The 26,841-nt window shown below is 42.4% G+C and overlaps 1 protein-coding gene across 2 annotated transcripts in view; it reads right to left on the reverse strand.

Annotated features, from left to right (window-relative positions):
• Positions 1-26,841, reverse strand: part of CAPZA1 (capping actin protein of muscle Z-line subunit alpha 1) — a 47,452-nt gene that overhangs the window by 15,006 nt on the left and 5,605 nt on the right. For both annotated transcript variants that reach the window (XM_066247584.1, XM_066247583.1), the window contains exons 2-5: positions 18,538-18,601; positions 14,754-14,805; positions 6,825-6,888; positions 1,603-1,809 (exon numbers count right to left, since the gene is read on the reverse strand). In XM_066247584.1, the coding sequence (XP_066103681.1) occupies positions 1,603-1,809; positions 6,825-6,888; positions 14,754-14,805; positions 18,538-18,601 (387 nt within the window). The remainder of the gene's footprint in view (positions 1-1,602; positions 1,810-6,824; positions 6,889-14,753; positions 14,806-18,537; positions 18,602-26,841) is intronic.

Here is a 26,841-nt window from a genome sequence, read left to right on the forward strand (position 1 = left end):
TATTGAGATGAAATTAAGAATTCCTGAGGATATAACACATGTGGGTGCAGCAGACACTGCTGTAACAATTGCATGACTTTCTGTTCTCAGTTCTTAGCTAAGAAAATAGTGAGAAAAGCACATATGAGGGTTATTCGGTGTGGGAGATCTCCAAAATAAGAATGGATAGTGACAGGGGGGATTTATTCGGGGCAACACTAGAATCTATGTAAACACAATAAATTAAAAAAAGAAAAACTAAAAGAAAAAGAATGGGTAGTGACAAACTGAACAGGAAACAGGTTAACTCATTCACTTCTCACAATTCTATGAGGTAAGAACTATTATTTCCATTTTACAGATGAAGAAATTGAGGCTCAGAGATGTTAAATAACTTGTGCAAGGTCACACAACTAGTTAAGTGGCAGAGCTAGGATTCAAACCAATTATCTAGTATGGCTTCAAAATAAGTGTTGTTAAACAATATTCTATAGTGCCACATTGTCATTACATATTTAAAATATCCTGACATTTTTCTTTATATGCCACAATATTACAAAGGAGAAATCAAGATATAGTCCAGTTTATCATTTTTTAATCCAAGAGGCAGTAAAAGAAAGTCAAATTACCCTCGACTTTTAAAAAATTGTTTAGTTCAAATAGTTCTGACTGTCCAGTGAAGCATCTAAATTATGTACAAGTAGCTGTGTGTAAAGGTATCTGTAACAAAGTCATAAATGTGGCTAGTAGCTCTCCTGACAATCTCTTATTTTTAACTGTTCAATTTGATTGATTGATTTAGTAGAGAGAGGAAAAAGAGAGAGAGAAAAAAGAGAGAGAGAGAGAGAAAGGGGGGAGAAGTGGGAAGCATCAACTCATGGTAGTTGCTTCCCATATGTGCCTTGACTGGGCAAGCCCAAGGTTTTGAACCAGTGACCTCAGCGTTCCAGGTAGACACTACCCACTGCACCACCACAGGTCAGGCTGTCAATCTTAAGTTACTTTCTTCTATGTCTAAGCTAAAGATCTTAGCCTGACCAGGCAGTGGTGTAGAAGATGGAGTGCGGCCTGGGTGAGGACCCAGGTTTGAAACCCTGAGGTTTGAAACCACACACAGGCTCACAAGCTTGAGTGCGGGGTCGCTGCCTTGAGCAAGGGATCATAGACATGGCCTCATGGTCGCTGGTTTGAGGAAGGGGTCACTTGCTTTGCTGGAGCTCCCCAGTCAATGAACAACTAAGGAGCCGCAAAGAAGAACTGATGCTTCTCATCTCTCTGTCTTCCTGTCTGTCCCTCTCTCTGTTTCTCTCATACACACACACAAAAAAAATCAAGCTAAAGATCTTTAATGACTTTTTTTGGGGGGTGGGGGGAGTAAGGTAATTTCTGACAAAATGTTAAAAAGGATATACTGAGATTTAAATTTTTTATGCATTGGGACTTAAAAAAAAAGAATTTTCCATATAGAAGTTTCTATTTATACCCCTTTCAAAAATTATTCAAGGGACTATAATGCAGAGGAGACTGTAATTAAGAAGAAAAAAGTAATGTTTGGCTGGCAAGCTCCCAAAGGAGTAAATGGAAGAAATCAAGCGCTAACAATGAGGCAGGCGGATACTTAACAGTACAGAAGCCATTGGAATAATGGTCTTTCACGTAGGCCCGCAGAGCGCTGTCGCAGGATTCTCTCCAAGACTTCAGACCTCCATCTGCTTCCTCTGCCTGGGGGTTACTGGCTTCCTTCCGTAAGTGATCAAACTTAAAGGAAATTTTGTTTCTTGGATCTAAAAATCTGCCATTACCCAGGTCACCGTGTTCTGTAATTAAAACCTTCAAGAGAATAATTACAAACATGAGTAATTCTGTAAAAAAAAGACAGTTCTTGACACATTTTACAAAACGATTAAAAATTATGAACTTTTAATTTTGTCAGATTACTTTCATATCAACATTTCAATCAAGTCATTTTTATTCATATAAGAATATTATGCTAACGGCAAGTCAAGTCTAACCTGCAACATTACCCCATACTAACAATACCATATACACTGCTCACAGAAATGAGGGGATCAGGGAACGTGCAGGTCCTCCAGGACTGCAGCCTTTTGATAGTGCACTTTCACCAATGAAGTAAGTTGCTTTTGCATCTCATTTGCGCAACTGAACAACTTTTTTGACATGTTGTTTGCTTTTTTTTTTTAATTTTTAATTTTTTTTTAAAGATTTTATTTATTCATTATAGAGAGGGGAGAGAGAGAGAAAAGGGGGAAGAGCAACAAGCATCAACTCCCATATGTGCCTTGACCAGGCAAGCCCAGGGTTTTGAACTGGCAACCTCAGCGTTTCCAGGTCGACGCTTTATCCACTGCGCCACCACAGGTCAGGCATTGTTTGCTTTTCTGATGTTCTTCTTTAATAAAAAAAAAATCAAATGCTTTTTTTATCGCTTCATATTCATTTTGGAATACCCCCTAATTTTGTGAGCAGTGTATTTCTTGTTTTTAAATATATTATCCATGTTTATACTTTATATGTAGCTGTAAAAACTTACATGTACACTTTTGTATTCTATATTACATATTTTATGGAACTTTTCTAGTAATTATACTTAGTATTTAAATAAATAGGTAATGCATTTGCATGGATCAGAAATGAAAAATAGAAAGTAGAGTCTTTTAATCACCTTTTTCTTCAACCTACCAGATTCCTAACAAATTTCCCCTTCCCCACAGGGTAACTGACTTTATTAGAGCCCCAGCTGGCAAGCTACGCACATGGGTGCCACCTGATTCTGTATATAAACCTTTACTGAACGCTGTGCGGCTTGTTTTTGCATTGCCGAGGCTGCTCCTGCTCTCATAGCAGAGTTAAGAACTCAAGACTGACGGTGCTCTGCAAAGCAGAAATATTTACTATCCAGACCTTTATAAGGGGGAAAAAAGCCCTTATATTCCTGATTTAGAGTATTCTTTCAGCATTGTTTTTACAAATACAAGCATGTATTCTAGTTTTCTTCTCCTTTTTCTTTTTAAAAATGTTTTACTGATTTTAGAGGAGGGAGGGAGGGGGGAGGGAGGGGGGGAGAGAGAGAGAGAGAGAGAGAGAGAGAGAGAGAGATCGATCTATTCCTGTATGTACCCTTAACCAGAGATCAAACCAACAACATCTGTAACATCTGTGCTTCAGGACAATGCTCTAACCAAAGGAGCTATCTGGCCAGGGCTTCCACCTCTTTCTTTTACACAGAAACTAGCTTACTAGACTGTACTTTAAATTTTCTTTTCTTTTTTTAAAGTGAGAGGAGGGGAGACAGTGAGACAGATTCCTGCATGTGCCCTGACCGGGACCCACTTGTCAATCCCCGTTTGGGGTCCAATGCACAAATCAACCAAGCTATCCTTAGCATGAGGCCGATGCTCAGACCAACCGAGCCACTGGCTGCAAGAGGAGAAGAGAAAGAGAAGAGGGAAAGGGAGGAGGAGAGAAGCAGATGGTTGTTTCTCAAGTGTGCCCTGACCAGGGATCAAATCCAGGATGTCCACAATGGCTGATGCTCTATCCACTGAGCAAACCGACCAGGGCCTCCAATAATCTTTTTATACATTAAAAAAAAAATAAGTAAAAGGTGGGCAGGCAGATAGACTCCCGCATGCACCCTAAGCAGGATCCACCTGGCAAGCCCCCTACCAGGAGACGCTCTGCTCATTTGGGGCCTCTGCTAAGTTGTTCAGCAGCTGAGCTATTTTTAGGGCCTAAGAAGGCCATGGAGCCATCCTTAGCACCTGGGGCCAACTTGCTCAAACCATGGATGTGGGAGGGAATGGGGGGAGAGAGACAGAGAGAGGGAGGGCGGGGTGGAGAAGCAGATGGTTGCTTCTTCTGTGTGTCCTGACTGGTAATGGAACTCTACTGCTCAGCCAACGGATCAGGGTTATACATTTATATACACTAATTTTCTTAGGATAAACTCTATGAACTTGAGGCTTCAAAGGGGATTCAGATTTTTATTTATTTATTTTTTATTTTGTGACAGTGAGAGAGATAGAGAGAGGGACAGAGAGGGAAAAACAGACAGGAAGGGAGAGAAATGAGAAGCATCAATTCTTTGTTGCAGTTCCTTAGTTGTTCATTGATTGCTTTCTCATATGTGCCTTGATTAGGGGTCAGGAGGGGGCTAAAGCGAGTGTCCCCTTGCTCAAGCCAGTGACTTTGGGCTCTAGCCAACAACCATGGGCTTCAAGCCAGCGACCTTTGGGCTCAAGCCAGTGACCCCATGCTCAAGCTGGTTAGCCTGTGCTTAAGTCAGATGAGCCCTCATTGAAGCCAGTAACCTTGGGGTTTCGAATCTGGGTCCTTTGCATCCTAGTCCGACGCTCTATTCATTGCACCACCACCTGGTCAGGCCAGAGGGGATTCAGACTTTTAAAAGACATTTGGTATTTAGTGCCAAATTGCCTATGAAACTGTTGGTCAAATAAGTTTTTAAATATGATATATGTTTGCTCGCTTACAGTTTGTATTGGGTGTGAGGGACAGGTTGTAAGAAGGCCAGGTCGTTATAGCCTAAGGCTTAGTTTTAAGACTAAGCTTTTCCCCATACCCTTGACTGATTGCATGATGTGGGGTGGTGCACTCTCATGAGGAATCCCATTATGCCTCAGATAAGTGACTTTGTATCAGAGACTTCCTTGTTTGTATACTGGATTAAAGGTTTTGATTTCTACACTATAAAGTGGGGCAGAACGGGAGCTTGCTCTCTTGGTTCCTGAGATTAGCATTAGAGGAGAGAGCAGAGAAAGGCCACGTGGAGGAGACCAGGGGAAGTAGCCAAGATGGTGCAGTGCTGAGGGAGAAGCCAGTTTGTGCAGAGAGGAGGAGATGGGGAACAGAGGTAAATAAGCCTGGTGAGCTAGAAACCTTTGATTCTAGAAAACTCAGATAAGTCAGTAGCTTTGTGAGCCCTGAATGAGTGGGTTTTGGAACCCAGTGTGTGTTTTTACTTGCCCACTGAGTGCAAGCTAGGATTAAAGCTAATGGCGCACCAGTTCTTCACTCAATTGTTTCTTTTAAAGATTTTATTTATTTATTATAGAGAAGGGGGGGGAGGAGCAGGAAGCATCAACTCCCATATGTGCCTTGACCAGGCAAGCCCAGGGTTTTGAACCGGCAACCTCAGTATTTCCAGGTTGACGCTTTATCCACTGCGCCACCACCGGTCAGGCTCAATTGTTTCATTACCAACTGTCCGAATCAAATGCAAACCTGCACTGGCCAGGTGGCTGTGACTACTGGCTTTACAGAAATGTACATTAATAAACTTAGAAAGGCCTGTAATACAGTGTTATAACTATGCTAATAATAAAAATATCTGTTGTTTCCATACTTGAATAAGAACACCTGTTTTTCCAATAAATTGAATGTCTCCTGTTATTCTTAATAAAGAGATTTATAAATAGGTAGAAAACCTGTATAAAATTATAAACGGAGTCTGACCTGTGGTGGTGCAGTGGATAAAGTATTGATCTGGAACGCTGAGGTTGCCGGTTCAAAACCCTGGGCTTGCCTGGTCAAGGCACATATGGGAGTTGATGCTTCCTGCTTCTCCCCCCTTGTGTCTCCCCTCTCTTTCTCCCAAATGAATAAATAAAATCTTAAAAAACAAAACAACAGCCAGGGCACACAGGAGAAGCGCCCATTTGCTTCTCCACCCCTCCGCCGCGCTTTCCCTCTCTGTCTCTTTCTTCCCCTCCCGCAGCCAAGGCTCCATTGGAGCAAAGATGGCCCGGGCGCTGGGGATGGCTCTGTGGCCTCTGCCCCAGGCGCTAGAGTGGCTCTGGTCGCAACATGGCGACGCCCAGGATGGGCAGAGCATCGCCCCCTGGTGGGCAGAGCTTTGCCCCTGGTGGGCGTGCCAGGTGGATCCCGGTCGGATGCATGCGGGAGTCTGTCTGACTGTCTCTCCCTGTTTCCAGCTTCAGAAAAATGAAACAAACAAACAAAAAAAAAAACCCAAAACAAAACAACAACAACAAAATGAACGTAAAAGGGGCCAGATAACTACACCTGACAAGCTCAGAGGAGGCCTTATCCTCAGAGACCTAAAGAAACCACAGAGGATGGTCTGAAATGAAAACTTCCTAACTCAGAGCAATGGTGGTTAGTCATATCTTAGGCCAGCACCGTCCTTGGCAAAAGTCCATTTTTACCTTGGCTAGCCTCCTGTCTTTTTGCATCTAACATACCTTTGGAAGGTCAGGGTAATTTCCTTTTTTCCAGATCCAGAACCCCTAATTGTTATTATCATGTTAATCGTAACTGTTAACACTCCCACCAAAGTGAAAGAAGTATGAGTCTATTCCTTTCCCTTTTTAGCCAATCCCAGAGACTTCCCCTTTGTTTTGTCCTGCCTCCCTAATCTGTCACTAACAGCTTTCATAACCCCATTGTGTCTTCTCTTTTGATTCTAATGTATAAAATAAAATGCAAACCTATCCCTTTTCTGGAACATTTTCTCAATTGGTTGAGATTTTGAAATTTTGCTTCCTAGCAATTATCATCAGTTTGGCTTAAATAAACTCCTAAAAATTTTTATAGGTTTGGATGTTTCCTTTGTCAACAAAACTCAATTCCTTTTATTTTTTGTTAGGGGCAGCTCTCCTTTCCTGTCAAAAAAACTGCTGGTATTATTGGAGAGGAAGAATTTCCTAGTATATAGAATGTTTATAAAAGCTATGAAAACTAAGACACGAACTCTTTCAGCATCTTATCTTCAGACCTCTACTTTGGTTTACAGGGTCTCTACTATACCTTTCAGGCACAGCCCATGTAACAGAAACAATTCTTACCTGATCTTCATATCCTTCTATCTTCACAGGCGTGAACTGATCCATGTTATACTGGGCAAATGCACTGTTTTAAAAAGGAAGGAAAAATAAAGGTGTGTGGGGGGGAGACAGAGAGATAATTATACATACACAAAGGTGAAAGGTGTTTCACACAAAAGTGGAGGAGGATGTGAAAACACTGCCTGGTCGTCCCCCCCCACTAGTGCTCTCACAGTGCCCCTCAGCCCCTGCAGGCACTCCTCCCCTCCCACCGCGTCTCAGAAGTGCCCACAGCTCTGAAATGTCCTTTTTCCTCTCCACTCCGAAGCTCCAATGCAGCTCCCACCTAGACAATTCTTAAACTGGAAACAATCTGATTATTGTAAATTATCAATGATTTTAATTGATTAGACAGAAGCTTTCAGTAGTTAAAAAAAAATCAATTGATTTTGGAATCTGAGGCAGGACAGGGTAGCAGAAATAACTTAATGTACTAGGAAGGCATCTGACATGGGGACAGGTGAGGGGAGAGCTGAGCAGAAGTCAAGTGTCAAAGGAGAACTTACGGCACAGTAGAGGTTATTAAAAAACGGATATGGATGAATCATCATGCCTAATATTACTATATGTTCAGTGCTAGATTTATAAAGCTCTGCATTTTCGATGGCTTCCTAGTACATCTTTCAAAGTAAGTGCAAGTAAAAGAAAGGCAAAAGAAAGATGGAAATAAACTTCAGGGTAAGAAAGCATAATACACTTATATTCTTACGAAGTATCAGTCCTGTCCCAGAATTCACCTGCCAAGGGAAAAGTTAAACATCTCCTCAGCCCAATTTTAACCTGATAAAACACCTGCTAGATCACTTCTTTTAACCAAAGCATTGAACTTTTCAAGAGAAACCAAAGTAACAAATATTTAAGGCTAATTTTCAATCTTCTCATCTTAAACTGTTGTCTTTTGATGAATCATTTCCTTGTAACACAATATCCCCATGTAGCAAAATAAGTTCTAAACACACTGGCTCTTCAGAAAGAAATATAGATTTTTTTAAACCCTTTATAAGTAGGGAGTAAATAAGTACTTCATATCAGGATATGTCCTAAAACTACAGATTACAAATATCAACACCAAAATTTGTTAACATGGGGTCTTGTAGGTTCTGCTTTGAGTCCATCCTCAGAGTGTGACTCTGCCTCCTTCCACCAACCCTACCACAATCACTCCCCGTGAAACCACCCCACTCTTGTCTTCTAAGTACTCATTTACCTCAATCTCTGCACCCCTGCAGAGCAGCCAGTGATCATTTTAAATAGAAGTCTGATCATGCCATTCTCTGCTCAATACTTCCTAATAATTTCCCCTCTCTCTCAGAATAAAACCTACTCTTTAACATAGTCTACAACACCCTCCTTAGCCCAGAAGTGCTCGGAATGATCAGACAATGATTCTGGTGGAAATCCAGGAAGGAGGGTAAATGCCAGGTTGTTCCAGCCGCCTTTATTTTCCATAGAAGGCAATAATGATTACTGAGTGCTAACTATGAGCAGTAGGGTCAAGGAACCAAAGTACCTCGTTATGGAAATAAAACTGAACTCTTCCCTTGTGTGGAAAGTATTTGGGCACAAGACAATTCTCCTTCAGCAAGGGATTCTCCAAGAATCTAGAGTCCATAAGAACTAGAATATTTGTAAATACAAAGCTTTATTGTCAGTGTAATTTAAACAATTGAAGCATTTGAACTACACACCCAATTCTACTGTCACTCAAAACAGGAAAACTGGCTCAGAATGCAATCAACTTTGGGCCTCAAGGTTCCACTCCCATCCCCTTTGGCAATGAAGTACAGAGTAGATTTATTTTGGGTAGTTCGCAAGGATAGAACTAAGATCAATATGGCACGCAAATTGAAGAACTTGCCTTGTGAGATAGTAAATTCGTTATTACTATAGCTAGTCCTCGATTTACGAACACGATTGGTTCCGACAGACCGGTCGTAACATGATTTGGTCTTAAGTTGAGTAGGCTATATGTACAGTACTGTGAAATAATGTTATAAAAATCTTTAAGTCATATTTTATCATAATTTTCTTTCATTATTGTTATATATCATAATCTTTTGTTCATTTATGCCATTTGTATCATCTCTACACCAATTTGTTTCTTATTTTTACATTCATCAGGTTTAAGTAAAATGCTGCATTACCAGTACAACTGGTTTAATATTTGCAAAACATACAAAATTACAAAATACAGGGGCATACAAAAATACAAAATACAGGCCTGACCTGCGGTGGTGCAGTGGGTAAAAGCATCGACCTGGAACACTGAGGTCGCCGGTTCAAAGCCCAGGGCTTCCCTGGTCAAGGCACATATGGGAGTTGATGCTTTCTGCTCCTCCCTCCCTTCTCTCTCTCTCTCTGCCTCCTCTCTCTCTAAAGTGAATAAAAAAAAAATACAAAATACAGGTGTAAAAATACCATAGGAAACATTTTATTGGCCGCTGGTGCTTGGCTGTGGATCATTGATATCGTCATCTGAGGCAGCAGTTGGGGTTACCAGAGTTGGTTTTTTCATAAACATGATGAGCTTTGTCTGAATTGTATGTTTCTTTTTTTCTTCATAAATTTCACAATACGGACGAAACACATTGTGCGCCATCCGTTCAATCCTTGCAAATCGTTCGATGTTTGGGTCCATTGCTTCGAAATGTATAAGAAGTTTATTCAGTAAAGATAATCCTGATAATCCCTTAGTGGTGAATTTACTTTCTAGCTTCTCCTCTTCCCTCTCTGCTTCTCTTCTTTCTTCTTCCGCCACTTTCTTCTTCCAGTTTGATTAGCTCTTCATTTGTAAGTTTTCCGGATTCTTTGACTAGCAACTCTTTGACATCTTCCATTTCACACTCCAAAGAAAGGTGTTTAGCGAGTTTTACTATTTATTCCCCTGAATCATTTCAAGTTCATGTTCACTGTCAAATCCGTCAAAATCATTAACATAGCGTTTAACACGATTTTTCCAGATGCCACTCATGCACTTTGTCGTCACAGCCTCCCAGGCGGTAGTGATATTCTTGATACACATCAAAATGTTGCAGTGTTTCCAAAAATCTCACAATGTTAGTTCTGAGTCAGCATCTATAGCAGATATTGCTTGAGTGAAGGTGGTTTAGAGATAGTTGGCCTTTAATGTAGCAATTGAACCTTGGTCCATAGGCTAGATGAGTGGAGTCGTGTTTGGTGGAAGAAAAACAAATTTTACATCTGGATGGAGATCGCCTAGATGTGGTGGGTGTCCAGGTACATTATCGAGTAGCAATAAAATCTTAAAAGGAATATCTTTCTCCAAACAATATTCTCGAACTTGAGAAATAAAACTGTTCATAAACCAGTCTTCAAACAGTCCTTGTGTCATCCATGCTTTACGTTGAGGACGAATGTAGACGGGCAGTGTGTGCTTGTTAACATTACTGAATGCACGGGGGTTGTCTGAGCGATAAATTAAGAACGGCTTCAGCTTAAACCCTGCGATGTTCCCGCCAAGCAGCAGAGTTAGCCTGTCCTTAAATGCTTTAAATCCCCGCATGCTTTTGGCCTCTTTGTGAATATAAGAGCGTGCTGACATCCGTTTCCAAAATAATCCAGTTTCATCAACATTGAAAATCTGTTCTTCTAGATATCCCTCATCTGTAATTAATTCATCCAGACTATCAACAATCTTATGTGCTCCTTCCTCATCCGCACTCGCTGCTTCTTCAGTCACTCGAACACTATGCATTTGGAATCTCTTCTTGAATCTCTGGAACCAGCCAGTGCTTGCTACAAATTCTTGACTGTAATCTTCTCCAGCATGCTCCTTCAGAGTCGGAAATAGACTTCTCACCTTCATCTGCACAGTAAAAAGACTTAATGGTGTCCGTTTTTTTTATTATTATTTTTTTGTATTTTTCTGAAGTTGGAAACAGGGAGGCAGTCAGACAGACTCCCTCATGCGCCCGACCGGGATCTACCCGGCACGCCCACCAGGGGGCGATGCTCTGCCCATCTGGGGCGTTGCTCTGTCGCAACCAGAGCCATTCTAGCACCTAAGGCAGAGGCCATGGAGCCATCCTCAGTGCCCGGGCCAACTTTGCTCCAATGGAGCCTTGGCTGCGGGAGGGAAAGAGACAGAGAGGAAGGAGAGGGGGAGGGGTGGAGAAGCAGATGGGTGCGTCTCCTGTGTGCCCTGGCCGGGAATGGAACCCGGGACTCCTGCAGGCCAGGCCAACGCTCTACCACTGAGCTAACTGGCCAGGGACTTGATGTCTGTTTTTGAATTTGATCTTCCATCCAAATATATAACAATTTCTCCATTTCGTGGATGGGCCAGCTTCGTTGCTTTGTTATAACTGGTGATCGCATGGGTGCAGAACCTTTCACAGCTTCACGAATTCTTTCTTAATCTTTCAAAATTGTCAACATAGTCAAGTGTGATAACTTCACATTTACTTTCTTTCCTCCTTCGTACTGCTTAATTACCTTCATTTTCGTGTCGAGATCGATGGCCTTTCTTTCCTTCTTGGTAGGCTGAGGCGTAGACAAAGACAATTTCCTCTTGGTAGACATCTTGGGAGGGGTTTGATGAAAAATATCCCAGGCACAAAACACAAATTGCTGTACCAAGTCTGGGATAACAGTTGAAATGGTGCACGCGGAGATGGTTGTGCTACCGGAAGCTGGTCCGCACTGTCGTACAGGCAACACTTGTGCTGCCAGACATGGAGCAGTCCTGGCTAGCGATTGTGGTCAAAGTCGAATGGTCATAAGCTGCATAGGTCGTAAGTCGATCAATACCTGTATAAGTGCTCAGATTGAATAACCATCTGCTTACAGAACGTACATAAGATTCTTCCAATGAAAGGGCAGAGGGGACCTGGCCAGTTGGCTCAGTGGTAGAGTGTCTGCCAGCGTGTGGATATCCAGGGTTCGATTCCTGATCAGGGTAGACAGGAGAAGCAACCATCTGCTTCTACACCACTCCCTCCCCCTTATTTTCTCTCTTCCCCTCCTGCAGCCATGGCTCGATTGGTTGAAGCACATCACCCCTGGTGCTGAGGATGGCTCTGTACAGCCTCCACCTCAGGTACCAAAAACAGCTCAGCTGTGAGCATGGCCCCAGAGAGGCAGACTATCGGCCCTAGACAGGGGTTGCAGGGTGGATCCCAGTCAGGACACATGGAAGAGTCTGGCTATCGTCCCTACTCTCACTTGGAAAAGGAAAAAAAAAGGGCAGAAGGAGGAATTAAAATAGCAAATCATGAATGTCTTTTTCTATGACAGATTCTAAGTCTCTAAGAGAAACTAGCATTAAAAGGTATCTTTAGTGTGTAACTAAATCAATGTATAATTAGGATATCATTCATGATAATTATAGTGATGGTGTGCAAATTCTAGGTTTTTAGAATCTGGTCCCTGTTGGAATCCATGGGAGTCCAAAAAGACCAGAGTAACAGGCTTTATTGAAAGGAAAAAAGGAACCCTGCCGGGCTGACTCGCAAGGGAGAGTCGTGCACCAGGCACAGCCTGGGACTGGGTTTTAAGGGCTTTTGGGAGGGTGAGTGAGACAGGTCATGGGGCATTAGCCCATTGGCTGCTGGACCAAGGAGGGTCTTTTATAGACGTGTGCCAGGACTTTTTGGCTTGTGATGTCAGACATTCCTTTACGATTAGTCATTTGCCGCGAGCCCTGAAAGGAGACTTACTGGCAGGGGTAAAGAAATGAAACCTAAGAGTCCCAAAATTAGTTAAAAAACCCAGCATGGACAGAGCAAGAGTAGAAGATTGTTTTCCAAGCAGCAGCTCTTAAAACCATCTTTATAGGTACCATCTAAACCAGGCATCCCCAAACTACGGCCCGCGGGCCGCATATAGCTGCCTGAGGCCATTTATCCGGCCCCCTGCAGCACTTCCGGAAGGAGCACCTCTTTCACTGGTGGCCAGTGAGAGGAGCATGTATGTGGCGGCCCTCCAACGGTCTGAGGGACAGTGAACTGGACCCCTGTATAAAAAGTTTGGGGACCCCTGACTAAACCAATTATATTTTATACCAAATGCACTCGTGATAATTATCTGATGCTCTGAATCAAAATCCTTGTCCCACCTCTCCACCCACCCTTTCTCAGACATTACCCTATTATGTATTCTTCTGTACAAAGGCACTATGGGCCAGTTGGATACATAGTAACTGAAATAAAACTATACTGAAAAGTAAAGGAGAATAGTGATAAACCCAGATAACAGGGGGCCTTGACAGCTGAGTGTTTAGACTGAAAGAAGAAACAACAGAAACAAAATAAATTTAAAAATACCCACACCACTGTAATCTTTTTTTATTTTATTTTAGAGAGAAAGAGAGAGAGGAGAGAGGAGAGGGGAGGGGAGAGAGGAAGGGAGGGAGGGAGAGGAGAAGCATAAACTTGGAGTTGCATCACTTTGCTTGTTTATTTTATTCTTTTTTTTTTTTATGGCAGCGTGAGTAGAACACTCTACACCAAGCAAACTTCACAGGAACTCCCAAACACGGGTTGGTGAGGACCCACTGTTGGCAACCACAAGAATCACGGTTTCAGCACCGTTCCAGATAGCTGAGATGCGGGGTCCGCTCCTCGGGTGGCCGGCCGAGCTGACAGGACGGAGTCGCGGGCTCGAAGGACGCCGAGGGAGGCGCATCTGTGCGGAGGTGGTGTCATCCCGCAGCCCGGAACGACAACGGCCAGCAGCCGACTTTTACTTGTTTATTGATTGCTTCCCATATGTGCCTTGACCGAGGGCTCAAGCCAAGTCAGTGACCTCTTACTCAAGCCAGCGACCTTGGGCTTCAAGCCAGTGATCATGTCTTACTCAAGCCAGAGACCTCGGGCTTCAAGCCAGTGACCATGGGATCATGTCAATGATCTCACACAAGCTCAAGCTGGATAACTTTGCGCTCAAGCCAGAGACCCTGGGGTTTTGAACCTGGGGCCTCAGCATCCCTGGTCAATGCTCTATCCACTGTACTACTTCTGGTCAGGCTTTAATTTTTTTTTCTTTTTTAAAATTTATTTTATTTTTATTTTTTTACAGTGACAGAGAGAGAGTCAGAGAGATGAATAGATCGGGGACAGACAGACAGGAACAGAGAGAGATGAGAAGCATCAATCATTAGTTTTTCGTTGCGCATTGCAACACTTTAGTTGTTCATTGACTGCTTTCTCATATGTGCCTTGACCGTGGGGCTGCAGCAGACTGAGAAACCCCTTGCTCAAGCCAGCGCCCTTGGGTCCAAGCTGGTGAGCTTTTGCTTAAACCAGATGAGCCTGCGCTCAAGCTGGCGACCTCGGGGTCTTGAACCTGGGTCCTCCACATCCCAGTCCGATGCTCTATCCACTGCGCCACCGTCAGGTCAGGCGGCTTTAATGTTTTTAAGGACAAAGACAAAATGAAAATGGTAATTTTATAAAGATGAATTAGCTTGATAGTGATAAGAAGTCAATGACTACAGAATGATGACACTATTACTCTATGGTTAATTCTTACAATAAAGTTAATTTATGAGTATCTGCAATTCTTTGGGAATCTGAGAAATATTTTCATTCATCAATAGCAGCCTTATTGTTATATAACTAGCAGTTAAAAAAAAATTCAACAGGAGCTAAAAGAACTATAGAATAAAACATAAGAGCCAACATTAACCTCTGCTCTAGTGGGGAAAATCTGCACCGAAACAAACAAGTAAATAAAAGCCCATATAACAGGCCTTAAGGAGTCAACATTGTAGAGAAGCATGTTTTTGCCAAGACAAAACAACTAAAACTGCTAAAACCAACTGCTTCCTTTGGAAAAGTTTAAACTTAGTGTTCAGGGTGCCAGTTTACTATCAACATAGTTTATCCAATGTTAAAATAACACTGTAAGTAGATTTTAAAAGATACTTACTGTGCTGCCCCTTCCCTGAGGAGATTGTCATTATTGAGTAGTAGCCGGACATCTGAGAAAGAAAAAAATGTTAAAAGATGTTAAAGTCACAATGTTCAGTCGAGGACAAACTTGAGAGATTTCGGCAGATTTCTATATTAAAGTTAAAAATAAATCAGACTTTGTAATTTGTAAGGTTAAGGTTAGTGTCTTTGGAAATACTGGATCTAAAAACGCAAACAAATAGATGCTAATGTTCATAGATCTACATATAATTATTTGTGGTACAATAAATAATTCAACATTAATTATCAAGCAATTTCACAGCAAATGAAAAACATGGTTTACAGAAGGTTAAAGTTAGGACGGTTAATTCTGTATCTAAAGCATCCTTTAAAATTAGATTAAGAATCACAGGCTTGTCTGTAGCCTCGTTTCAGGCATGCTGGGCACAATTCAGCCAGTGGCAGTGAAACTGCTAAACATATTTTTCTTTGAATAATCTAATGTGGGGCCTACAATCTTTTTAAAAAGATGTGTATCAAGATTCTAGTCACTTTTCTTTTAGAAGACCAGGGTCCTTGTTACTAGAAACTGCCAAGAATTAGCTACAAGATGGGAGGCTAATTACTACAAACCAAAGGCCATTGACTCTCAGAGCTTCTGAAAGAAGGGGCTGGCAGAGGCCAGCTGTGTAGCAGGCCAATAAATACCAGCCCTCAGGCCACAAGTTGCTTCCAATTCTTAATTTAATGATTTGGTATCAATTATTTTCATGATGTTCCTTGTAAAGTACATTCAGTTGTCAAAATAAAACAAAGACCTTCCAACTGCAAAGACCATTAATGTTAAGAATTTATCTGAGCTAGTCAAGTGGGGTAAAGTTCAAGTCCAAGGAGAATTTTCTCAAAGCTCAGTTGTTAAAAATTTACATTTGGTCAATATGGAAGAAAGACTAGGGAAAGAAAGGTTGCATTTGCTTCTCTTTGCTGTTAGAGCTCAAAATATGTACACAAGTCTATAAAAAAGAATGTCTTGAGTTTTCTTTTTCTTTTTTGTGTGTGTCAAAGACAGAGGGACATACAGGGAGAGAGATGAGAAGCATCAATTCTTCGTTGCAGCACCTTCATTGTTCATTGATTGCTTTATCTTATGTGCTTTGATTGGGGGGAGGGGGAGCGCTACAGCAGAGCCAGCGACCTTGGGCTTCAAACCAGCAACCTTAGGGCTCAAGCCAGCAACCTCACAGACATGACCCCACGCTAAAGCCTGTGACCCCATGCTCAAGCTGGTGAGCCCATGCTCAAGCCGGCGACTTCGGGATTTTGAATCTGGGTCCTCTGCATCCCAGTCCAATGTTCTATCCACTGTGCCACCATCTGGCAGGCACGAATCCTTTTTTTTTTTTTTTTTTGTATTTTTCTGAAGTTGGAAACGGGGAGGCAGTCAGACAGACTCCCGCACGCCCACCAGGGGGCGATGCTCTGCCCATCTGGGCATCACTCTGTTGCGACCAGAGCCATTCTAGCGCCTGAGGCAGAGGCCATAGAGCCATCTTCAGCGCCCAGGCCAACTTTGCTCCAATGGAGCCTTGGCTGCAGGAGGGGAAGAGAGAGACGGAGAGGAAGGAGAGGGGGAGGGGTGGAGAAGCAGATGGGCGCCTCTCCTGTGTGCCCTGGCTGGGAATCGAACCCGGGACTCTTGCACGTCAGGCCAACACTCTACCACTGAGCAAACTGGCCAGGGCTATTCTTTTCTTTTTTTAATCTTATTTTTTTTAGATTTTATTTATTCATTTTAGAGAGAGGAGATAACGAGAGAGAGAGAGAGAGAGAGAGAGAAGGGAGAGAAGAGCAGAAAGCATCAACTCCCATATGTGCCTTGACCAAGAAAGCCCAGGATTTCGAACCAGTGACCTCAGTGTTCCAGGTCGATGCTCTTACCCACTGTGCCATCGCAGGTCAGGCCAGGGCTAGTTCTTAATCTAATGATTTGGTACCGATTATTTTCATGATATTCCTTGTAAAGTACATTCAATTGTCAAAAACAAAAGAAGGAATTTTTAACTCCAAAGATCATTAATGTTAAGAATTTATCTGAGGCCCTGGCCGGTTGGCTCAGCAGTAGAGCGTCGGCCTGGCGTGCGGGGCACCCGGGTTCGATTCCCGGCCGGGGCACATAGGGGAGGTGCCCATTTGCTTCTCCACCCCCCCCCTTCCTCTCTGTCTCTCTCTTCCCCTTCCGCAGCCAGGGCTCCGTTGGAGCAGGGATGGCCCACGTGCTGGGGATGGCTCCTTGGCCTCTGCCCCAGGTGCTGGAGTGGCTCTGGTCGCAGCGGAGCGACACCCTGGAGGGGCAGGGCGTCGCGCCTGGTGGGCGGAGCGTCGCCCCCGGTGGGCGTGCCGGGTGGATCCCGGTCCGGTGCATGCGGGAGTCTGTCTGTCTCTCCCCGTTTCCAGCTTCAGAAAAATACAAAAAAAAAATACAAAAAAAAAAAAAAAGAAAGAAAAAGAATTTATTTGAGCTAATCAAGTAGGGTCAAGTTCAAGTCAAAGGCGGATTTTCTCAAAGCTCAGTTGTTGAAAATGTAGATTTGGTCAATGTGGATGAAAGACTAGGGAAAGAAAGGCTGCCATTTGTTTCTTTTTGCTGTTTGAGCTCAAAATCTATACACAAGTCTATAAAAAAAGAACATCTTCAGTTTTCTATTCATTATTTACTCCTTATAGTAAATGTTTATATGTCCTAGGTAGTCTTTCTCCACATCATTAATTTTATCAATGGAGATGACTGACTGTTCTACAACGTGTAAGGCTCTAGGTCAAGTACTGATGATATTAGTCTTTCTCAAGAAGATAACATCTAGGATTTCAAAATAAAATTGCCGAACTGAACCAAGATGCACAAAGATTATGATTTTACTGAAGGAGGACTTTAAGATGAGTTAATGAAATTATGATGATTGCTTTTATCACAAAGTACAACATGCCTCATCTACTACATATTTTCATACTGCATGCTGTGGTAAGACAGTAAGGGTATAATATGGAAGGTTGTAAATGCACTGGAATAGTGATTCCCAAAATGGCTGGGACTCAGAGTCACCTGGGAGAACTGGAAAATCAGATCCCACCCCAGCTCTAACGAACGAGAATCTTGAGGGGATGACAACACTGAAATGTGTATATTTAACAAGTTTCCAAGATGCAGTTTGTTCAGCCCCAATGGTTCTAGAACGTCTCCTACTCTCTGGCACTTTCTAAGTGAAAACACAGAAGAAATTTAAACTATGATTTATAATGACAAAATTAAAACTATGAAATCAATTTAATATTGCTTCTATATTTACTGATATTAAATGACTTAAAATCTTTTCTCACAAAAGATAGGTATCCTAATTTATGAGTTAAGACTGTGCTTTTGAATCAAACCTGAGTTTGGCCTGACACTAGCTGGGTGACATTGGATATGCTATTTTAACCTCTTTGAATATTGATTTCCTTAGGTACAGCTATAATGTTGTAAGGATTAAAAAAAAGTGATAGCAAGTACTCAATAAGTGCTTTTATGTTATTAAAAAGGGCTTAAAATAAATACTATTTTTTTTGTTGTTTTTTAATTCATTTGAGAGAGAGAGAGAGAGAGAGAGAGAGAGAGAAGGGGGAAGGAGCAGGAAGCAACAACTCCCATATGTGCTTTGACCAGGCAAGCCTGGGGTTCTGAATAGGTAACCTCAGTGTTCCAGGTTGACACTTTATTTACTGAGCCACCACAGATTAGGCAATAAATACTACTCTTTACTCACCATTGAATACTTCATTAAATTCCCCTGGGGGTGCATGAGTGATGAATTTAGCAGCTATGCGCACCTAGAGAAATAAAATTTACAGAAGAGAATTATAAAGAGTAACAGATAAAAGGATAGTAATTAGCAGATTATGAAATTTTCATTACATCCCTTGTTTAAACCTTTAGGTCCTATTCACCTTATATTCCCCATTATTACAATCTTCATCAGTAACTATAAACAATAGCAACTTTTCAACTGACTAAAAAAAAAAAGTTTTCCAAAATGTTTCTCCTCCACTTCCCTTTAAAGAAATAACACATCAGCCACAGCCAGTCAGCTCAGCGGTTAGAATGTCGGCCCTGTGTGTGGAAGTCCTGGGTTTGATCCCAAGCCAGGGCACACAGGAGTAGAGCCCATCTCCTCCTTTCCCCTCTCCTTCCTCTCTGTCTCTCTCTTCCCCTCCCACAGCCAGGGCTCCATTGAAGCAAAGTTTGCCCGGGCACTGAGGATGGCTCTGTGGCCTCTGCCTCAGGCGCTAGAATGGCTCCCGCTGCAGTGCAGCAACACCCTAGATGGGCCAAGCTTCGCCCCCTGGTGGGCATGCCGCGTGGATCCCAGTCGGGCGCATGTGGGAGTCTGTCTGTCTGCCCCCTCCCTGCTTCCCCCTTCTCACTTCAGAAAAAGAAAAAGAAAAGAAAGAGAAATAACACATCTTTCAAAGTTTACTTTCAACTAGGTTACACTTCAAAAAAGTTTAGTAGTAAATTGTTTTTGTAAATATTATTTTAACTTTTTATTCTACATTATCCCAGAAGTATTTAAGGATAATTACATTTTTCCTCCCAAAATAGATATACCTTATTCTTGTGTGTGTGTGTGTGTGTGAGAGAGAGAGAGAGAGAGAGAAAAGAAAAGAGAGAGAGGAGAAGCATGAACTCGTAGTTATAACACTTTAGTTGTTCATTGATTGCTTGCTCACATGTGCCTGCAAGGAGGAGCTCCAGTCATGCCAGTGACTTCTGAGCTCAAGCCAGCAATCATGCGGATCCCACGCTCAAGCCTGCGACCTAGGGGGTTGGAATCTGGGGCCTCAGCATCCCAGGTCAATGCTCTATCCATTGCGCCACCACCTGGTCAAGTTGACTTCAATTTTTTTTTTTAAAGGATTCACTTTTATTTATTTATTTAACTTTTATTAATTTTTAGAGAGGAGAGAGAGTGAGAGAGAGAGAGAGAGAGAAAGAGAGAGAGAGAGAGACGGGGAGGGAGGAGGAGGAAGCATCAACTCCCATATGTGCCTTGACCAGACAAGCCCAGGGTTTTGAACCGGTGACCTCAGCATTTCCAGGTCGACGCTTTATCCACTGCGCCACCACAGGTCAGGCTGACTTCAAATTTTTAACCAGATTATTCTGGGTGCTGTTTTGAGGACAAACTGCTGGAGGGGTGGGTTAGGATGGCAACAGCAGAAGCAGAGAGATCAGAGAGATGGCTCCTGCAGATAACCTAGGTGCAAAATCACAATGGCTTTCCCCAGCATGGTCAGAGTAAGGATGTAGTGAAAACCAGTCAAGTCACTCTGAAGGCAGAGTCAACAGGATTTGCTGATGGACTATATGCAGATTGTGAGAGAAATGAGTCAAAGAAGACACAAATTTTCGGTCTGAGCAACTAACAAACAAAGGTGTCATTTAATAAGAGGGGAGACACTGAAGAAGCTGTGATATGCAAATTTTTGATACACAAGAGCCTCCTTCCAGCCCAGTAAAATCTGTCTAAAGAAAGAATTTCCACTTCTGTTAAGAGTACCCTACCCAAAGACCTCACTTGGTCTTGGTAATGGGTACATATGTTTGAAAATATCATTAAATTCTTAGACTACTCTTTTCTTTTTTTTTTTTTTTTTTTTGTCTTTTTCCGAAGCTGTAAACGGGGAGGCAGTCAGACAGATTCCCACATGCGCCCAACCGGGATCTACCTGGCACGCCCACCAGGGGGCGATGCTCTGCCCCTCTGGGGCTTCGCTCTGTTGCATCCAGAGCCATTCTAGCGCCTGAGGCAGAGGCCACAGAGCCATCCTCAGCGCCCAGGCAAACTTTGCTCCAGTGGAGCCTTGACTGCGGGAGGGGAAGAGAGAGACAGAGAGGAAGGAGAGGGGGAGGGGTGGAGAAGCAGATGGGCGCTTCTCCTGTGTGCCCTGGCCGGAAATCAAACCCGGGACTCCCGCACGCCAGGCCGACGCTCTACCACTGAGCTAACCAGCCAGGGCCACTCAGACTACTCTTAACTTCCCTGGTCCTGATTTGATGCTATAAAAAATATATAATTTGATTTCCCTTGTGACTGACCTATCTGAAAAAATAATCTAGTCCCACTGTATTTACTAAATTAGATGTTATTGTACTTTTACACATTAGATTCATCAGTCTAGCTAAAATGAGTTTATTCTCGAGAGATCTAGTTTCAGTATCCTGATGAATCAAGCTTTTGGACTTTCCAGGCAGGACTAAGATTTGGAGAGTGTTTCTTGAGTTGCACAAGAATTGCTGGGAAGTTTATTTAAAAATTACTGAGTATACATCTCTCCAAATTCTGATTCAGTTGTTTTAGGATAGAACTCAAATCTGCTTTTGAAAGAAACACACCAGTGACCCTATTTTAGTCAAGAGTGTTCTAAGGTACTGTCAAATTAAAAGGTTCTTCTTTTTAATTGAATTTATTGGGGTGACACTTAAAAACAATTACACAGGTTTCAAGTGCCTCCAATTCTACAACACATCTTTGTACACTGTATTGTGTTCACCTCACCCCACCCAGTGTCAAGTCTTTGTCCATCCAAAAGGTTAAGACAGTGTCACTGACTTTGTCCAGAGGACTTTCGTGATCTTTAAATACCTAAAGTCATGTTTCTCAACATTGAGTGTGTAACACATTTTAAGTACTGTGCTAGGATTTTTTGTGGCACACTTGAAGAAGCTCAAAAAAGCACTAAACTAATTTAGCAGTAACTACAATACAATCACAACCAGAAAACACAATGTTTCAGTGTCTATAGAAGCATCTACAAACCACTCACAAAAATTAGGGGATATTTTATTGCTTCATATCCACTTTGAAATAGCCCCTAATATATGTATATATATTACTATACCATTAAACTTGATTGCTGTCTAAGGCTGTATCAATACAATATTTTAGTAGAACTGCCATCTGAATTCATTACTAATTATCTATTCAAAGGAATCAGAGTGAGTAAGAGCATGCAAGGGTCTGGAAATAGGTTGCCAGGAATGTATCTGGCCCTACTATTAGTAGTTCTGGACACTCGGTCATATTTTTAAACTTAAATGTGCCTCAGTTTATTAAACTGTAAAATAAGGATAACCTAAGTAACTACCCTATGGAGATGTTCTGAGATGAATACATGTTAATGCATAAAGTATCTAGCACATAACAAGCACATAAGTCACAAGGCAAAGTTCTCTCATATTCATACAAATCCACCACATTTCTTCTGTGCAGTCTGTTATTATGCTGTGTTCTTCCTTATATATTATACCATGACTTAAACTATATCATATAAATCACCCTGGCCCAGTAGCTCAGTTGATTAGAGTATTATCCCAATATGCCAAGGTTGCAGATGTGATCCCTGGTCAAGGCATATAAAGGAATAAACCAATAAATGCATAAATGAGTGCAACGACAAATCGATGTTTTTCTCTCTCTCTCAAATCAATAATAATAAAAAACCCATCATATAATCCACTCAGCCAACAATCTATCTCATAGACACTGCCCTTACAATATGTTTATGTAGTTACAGCAAAGATAAATTTTACGGACAGCTCAAAATTTAGTAGCATAAAGAATTCTGATAAAGGCCCTGGCTGGTTGGCTCAGTGATAGAGCATCGGCCTGGCATTCAGGAGTCCCAGGTTCAATTCCCGGCCAGGGCACACAGGAGAAGCACCCATCTGCTTCTCCGCCCCTCCCCCTCTCCTTCCTCTCTGTCTCTCTCTTCCCCCCCCACAGCCGAGGCTCCACTGGAGCAAAGTTGGCCCGGGCACTGAGGATGGCTCTGTGGCCTCTGCCTCAGGCGCTAGAGTGGCTCTGGTCGCAACAGAGCGACACCTCGGATGGGCAGAGCATCGCTCCCTGGTGGGCATGCTGGGTGGATCCCGGTCAGGCGCATGTGGGAGTCTGTCTGACTGCCTCCCCATTTCTGGCTTCAGAAAAATACACACACAAAAAAAAATTTGATAAGTTGTGAAAATGTAGAAAGAACGGAGAGGCTAGAGGCAAAGAGAACAATTTAAAATGCTATTAAAAATAATTCAAGCTGCTCTGGCCGATAGCTCAGTTGGTAGAGGATCATCCCGAAGTGTAGAGGTTGCCAGTTCAAGCCCCAGTCAGGGCACATACAGGAGGAACAGGTGTTCCTGTCTCTTTCCTGCTTTCTCCCTTCCTCTAAAATCAGTAAAATAAACATTTTTTTTAAATAAACATTTTAAATAAAATAATTCAAGCTTGCCCTGGCCAAGTAGCTCAGTTGATTAGTGTCATCCCAACATGCCAAGGTTGTGGGTTCGATCCCCACTCAAGGCACATACAAAAATCAACCAATGAATGCATAAATGAAACAACAAATCAATATTTCTCTCTCCCACCCTCTCACTTAAAAAAAAAATCAATAAAAAATTATTTTTTAGAATACACTTGTTAAAAAATTTCATTGACCGATTTTAGTGAGAGAGGAAGGGGGAGAAAGAGAGAGAGACAGGAACATCAATTTGTTCCTGTATGTGCCCTGACAAGATCAAACCAGCCACCTCTGTGCTTTGCGATGATGCTCTAACCAACCGAGCTGTTCAGCCAAGATAATAACTAAAAATTAAAAAAAAAAAAAAGATTTAAAAAGTGATGTGACCTGCACTTTATAAAAAAAAAGTCAAGCTTGCCTGACCAGGCAGTGGTGCAGTAGATAGAGCGTTGGACTGGGATGTGGAGGACCCAGGTTCAAAGCCCCAAGGTCGCCAGTTTGAGCAAAGCTCACCAGCTTGAGCTCAGGGTTGTTGGTTTGAGCAAGGGGTAGCTCGGTCTGCGGTAGCCCCCCAGTCAAGGCACATATGAGAAAGCAATCAATGAACTAAGGTGCCACAACAAAGAATTGATGCTTCTCATCTCTCTCCCTTTCTGCCTTTCTGTCTGACTCTATCTGTCCCTCCCTCTGTCACAAAAAAAAAAAGAAAAAAAAGGCGAGTTTAAAAAACGGTCCTGAATGAAAACAACGGTAGAAGGAATGTAGACAGATTAGATATATTGTTAACTGAAAAGTAAGATACAAAAGAAACTGGTATGGCTTGACCAGGTGGTGGCGCAGTGGATAGAGCATCGGACTGGGATGCGGAGGACCCAGGTTCGAGACCCCCGAGGTTGCCAGCTTGAGAGCGGGCTCATCTGGCTTGAGCAAAAAAGCTTACCAGCTTGGACCCAAGGTCACTGGCTCAAGCAAGGGGTTACTCAGTCTGCTGAAGGCCCGCAGTCAAGGCACATATGAGAAAGCAATCAATGAACAACTAAGGTATCGCAACGAAAAACTGATGATTGATGCTTCTCATCTCTCTCTCCGTTCCTGTCTGTCCCTATCTATCCCTCTCTCTGTCCCTGAAAAAAAAAAAAAAAAGAAACTGGTATGTTCCCATCTCGGGAACTGGGTGGATGGAAAACAGGTGGGAGGGGACTTTTTACTTATGCTCTTTCCTACCATTTTAATTTTAAGCATGTGATTATAGTTCCTATATAACTAAAATAATTTTTAAATGGAGGAACAGAATCTAATAACAGGAAGGAAGAATGAACAGGACTGGAATACAAATTGAACGTGAGAGAAAAGAAGGTGAAAACAATAATGCTAACATCCCGAGCCTGCGTGACTAAAAAATACCAGGATGAACAGAGATGCTGAGGTTGACAGGAAGTTCCGATGAGGGAGGAGGGAAAATAACAGTAATGCAGATTACAGTTATCACCTAGGTCAGAAATCCCCAAGTAGTCAAATTGACTTCGGTATCATGAGTAATTTTCCCTATCCAGACTTTACTTTCAGAAGCTGATTCATATAAGGACATTTATGTACGTATTTATTTAAGAAAATGAGAAATCTTATACTCTTAACCAAACATTGCTGCACTGGAGAGAGAAAAAACCAGGCCCTACCCAGGTAGCTCAGTTGGTTAGAGCATCGTCCCAATGTGCCAAGGTTGCGGGTTCCATCCCCAGTCCAGGCACATATAAAAAACACCCAATAAATGCATGGATAAGTGGAACAACAAATCAATGTTTCTCTAGCTCTTCTTTCCTCTCTAAAATAACAAATAAAAAAAAAAAGGAAAGAACAAATGATACCTGATCCTAGTGTGTTTTTCTGAGCTCTAAAGGAGAAAATTTATAATGAAGGAAATACTTTTATTAAGGGTTTTGCAAGGCTAGAAGCATACACACAGTCGTTTGGGTATGCATAAAGCTTTGCAGCTTATAGGATTTACCCGGAAAAATGCTTCCAGGGGGGTCAGATGTTCCAGCAGTGGCAAGGCAGAGCACCAGCATCGACGGCAGATGCTCAGGAACGATGAATGTCCAAAGAGGTACCCAGAATGTGGACACATTCCTGAACACAAGAAATATCTAGAGATTATCATAAATAGTTGGAGCTGGGGAGAAGAGGATGATGAAGGACCATGAGCTGGGGAAATACGAGAATGAATGAAGGTGTAATGGTTGGTCTCTTTCATTCCAACAGTTTGTGCCTACACTATGTACCTGGAGCTATGCTAGGCATTAAATAAAAAGACATAGTTTCAAAAAAAAAAGACACAGTTTCAGTCACGAAAGAACTGTTTTGTTGTCAGAGTAAATGTGTGAAAGTAGACAATGACAGAAACTCCTTGAGCATTTTAATGTTTCAATTTTTAAAATTAGAGTTTGAAAACTCTCATTTTTATCCAATTCCCGTTACCTCCCTATTTTTTAAAAATTTATTTTAGACAGAGAAGAAGGGGGGAAGGAGAGAGAAAAAGAGACAGGAACATTGATCTGCTGCTGTGTGTGCCCCAACTTGGGGACCGAACCGGTAACCTCAGTGCTTGAGGAACAATGCTCCAACCAACCAAGCTATCCAGCCAGGGCACCTACCTCCCGGTTTTAAAAGAAAACAGGCTTAATAGAGGTTAGTGATTTTCTCCCCCAAAATCACACTGGTAGCTAAAAGCAGAGCAGGAAGAGACCAGACCTTCTGACACTCAGATTCGTTCTTTTCCACATACCTCATTTATAATTCATTTAATGGAGGCCTCTATTTTTTTAAATATATTTTTTAATTTATTCATTTTAGCGAGGAGAGGGAGAGACAGAGAGAGAGGGAGAGACAGAGAGAGAGAGAGAGAGAGAGAGAGAGAGAGGAGAGACAGAAGGGGGGAGGAGCTGGAAGCATCAACTCCCATATGTGCCATGACCAGGAAAGCCAAGGGTTTCGAACCGGTGACCTCAGCATTTTCAGGTCGACACTTTATCTACTGCGCCACCACAGGCCAGGGCTCTATTTTTTTTTAAAGACTTTATTTATTCAATTTTCAGAGAGGAGAGAGAGAGAGAGAGAGAGAGAGAGAGAGAAGGAGGAGCAGGAAGCATCAACTCCCATATATGCCCTGACCAGGCAAGCCCAGGGCTTCAAACCTGCGACCTCAGTGTTCCAGATTGACACCCCACCCCACTGCGCCACCACAGGTCAGGCGGAGGCCTCTATTTTTTTTTTTTTTTTTTTACAGAGGCAGAGATAGACAGGGACAGACAGACAGGAACGGAGAGAGATGAGAAGCATCAATCATCAGTTTCTTGTTGCGCGTTGCGACTTCTTAGTTGTTCATTGATTGCTTTCTCACATGTGCCTTGACCGTGGGCCTTCAGCAGACCGAGTAACCCCCTGCTGGAGCCAGCGACCATGGGTCCAAGCTGGTGAGCTCTTTCCTCAAGCCAGATGAGCCCACGCTCAAGCTGGCGACCTCGGGGTCTCGAACCTGGGTCCTTTCGTATCCCAGTCCGACGCTCTATCCACTGCGCCACCATCTGGTCAGGCCGGAGGCCTCTATTTTTAATTATCTTTAAATGTAGTGAAAAAAGCATGGCTTCTGAAACAGACAAACATAGGGTCTGAATTGTCTGACAAATTACAATACTTTGCTTAGCATAAATGCTGGTCCTAATAAAAATAGCTAGATGTTCTAAAATATATATATAATAAACCTATACTTTTAACCAGGG

This window comes from Saccopteryx bilineata, chromosome 11, assembly GCF_036850765.1.
Source record: "Saccopteryx bilineata isolate mSacBil1 chromosome 11, mSacBil1_pri_phased_curated, whole genome shotgun sequence".
Classification (NCBI taxonomy): Eukaryota; Metazoa; Chordata; class Mammalia; order Chiroptera; family Emballonuridae; genus Saccopteryx; species Saccopteryx bilineata.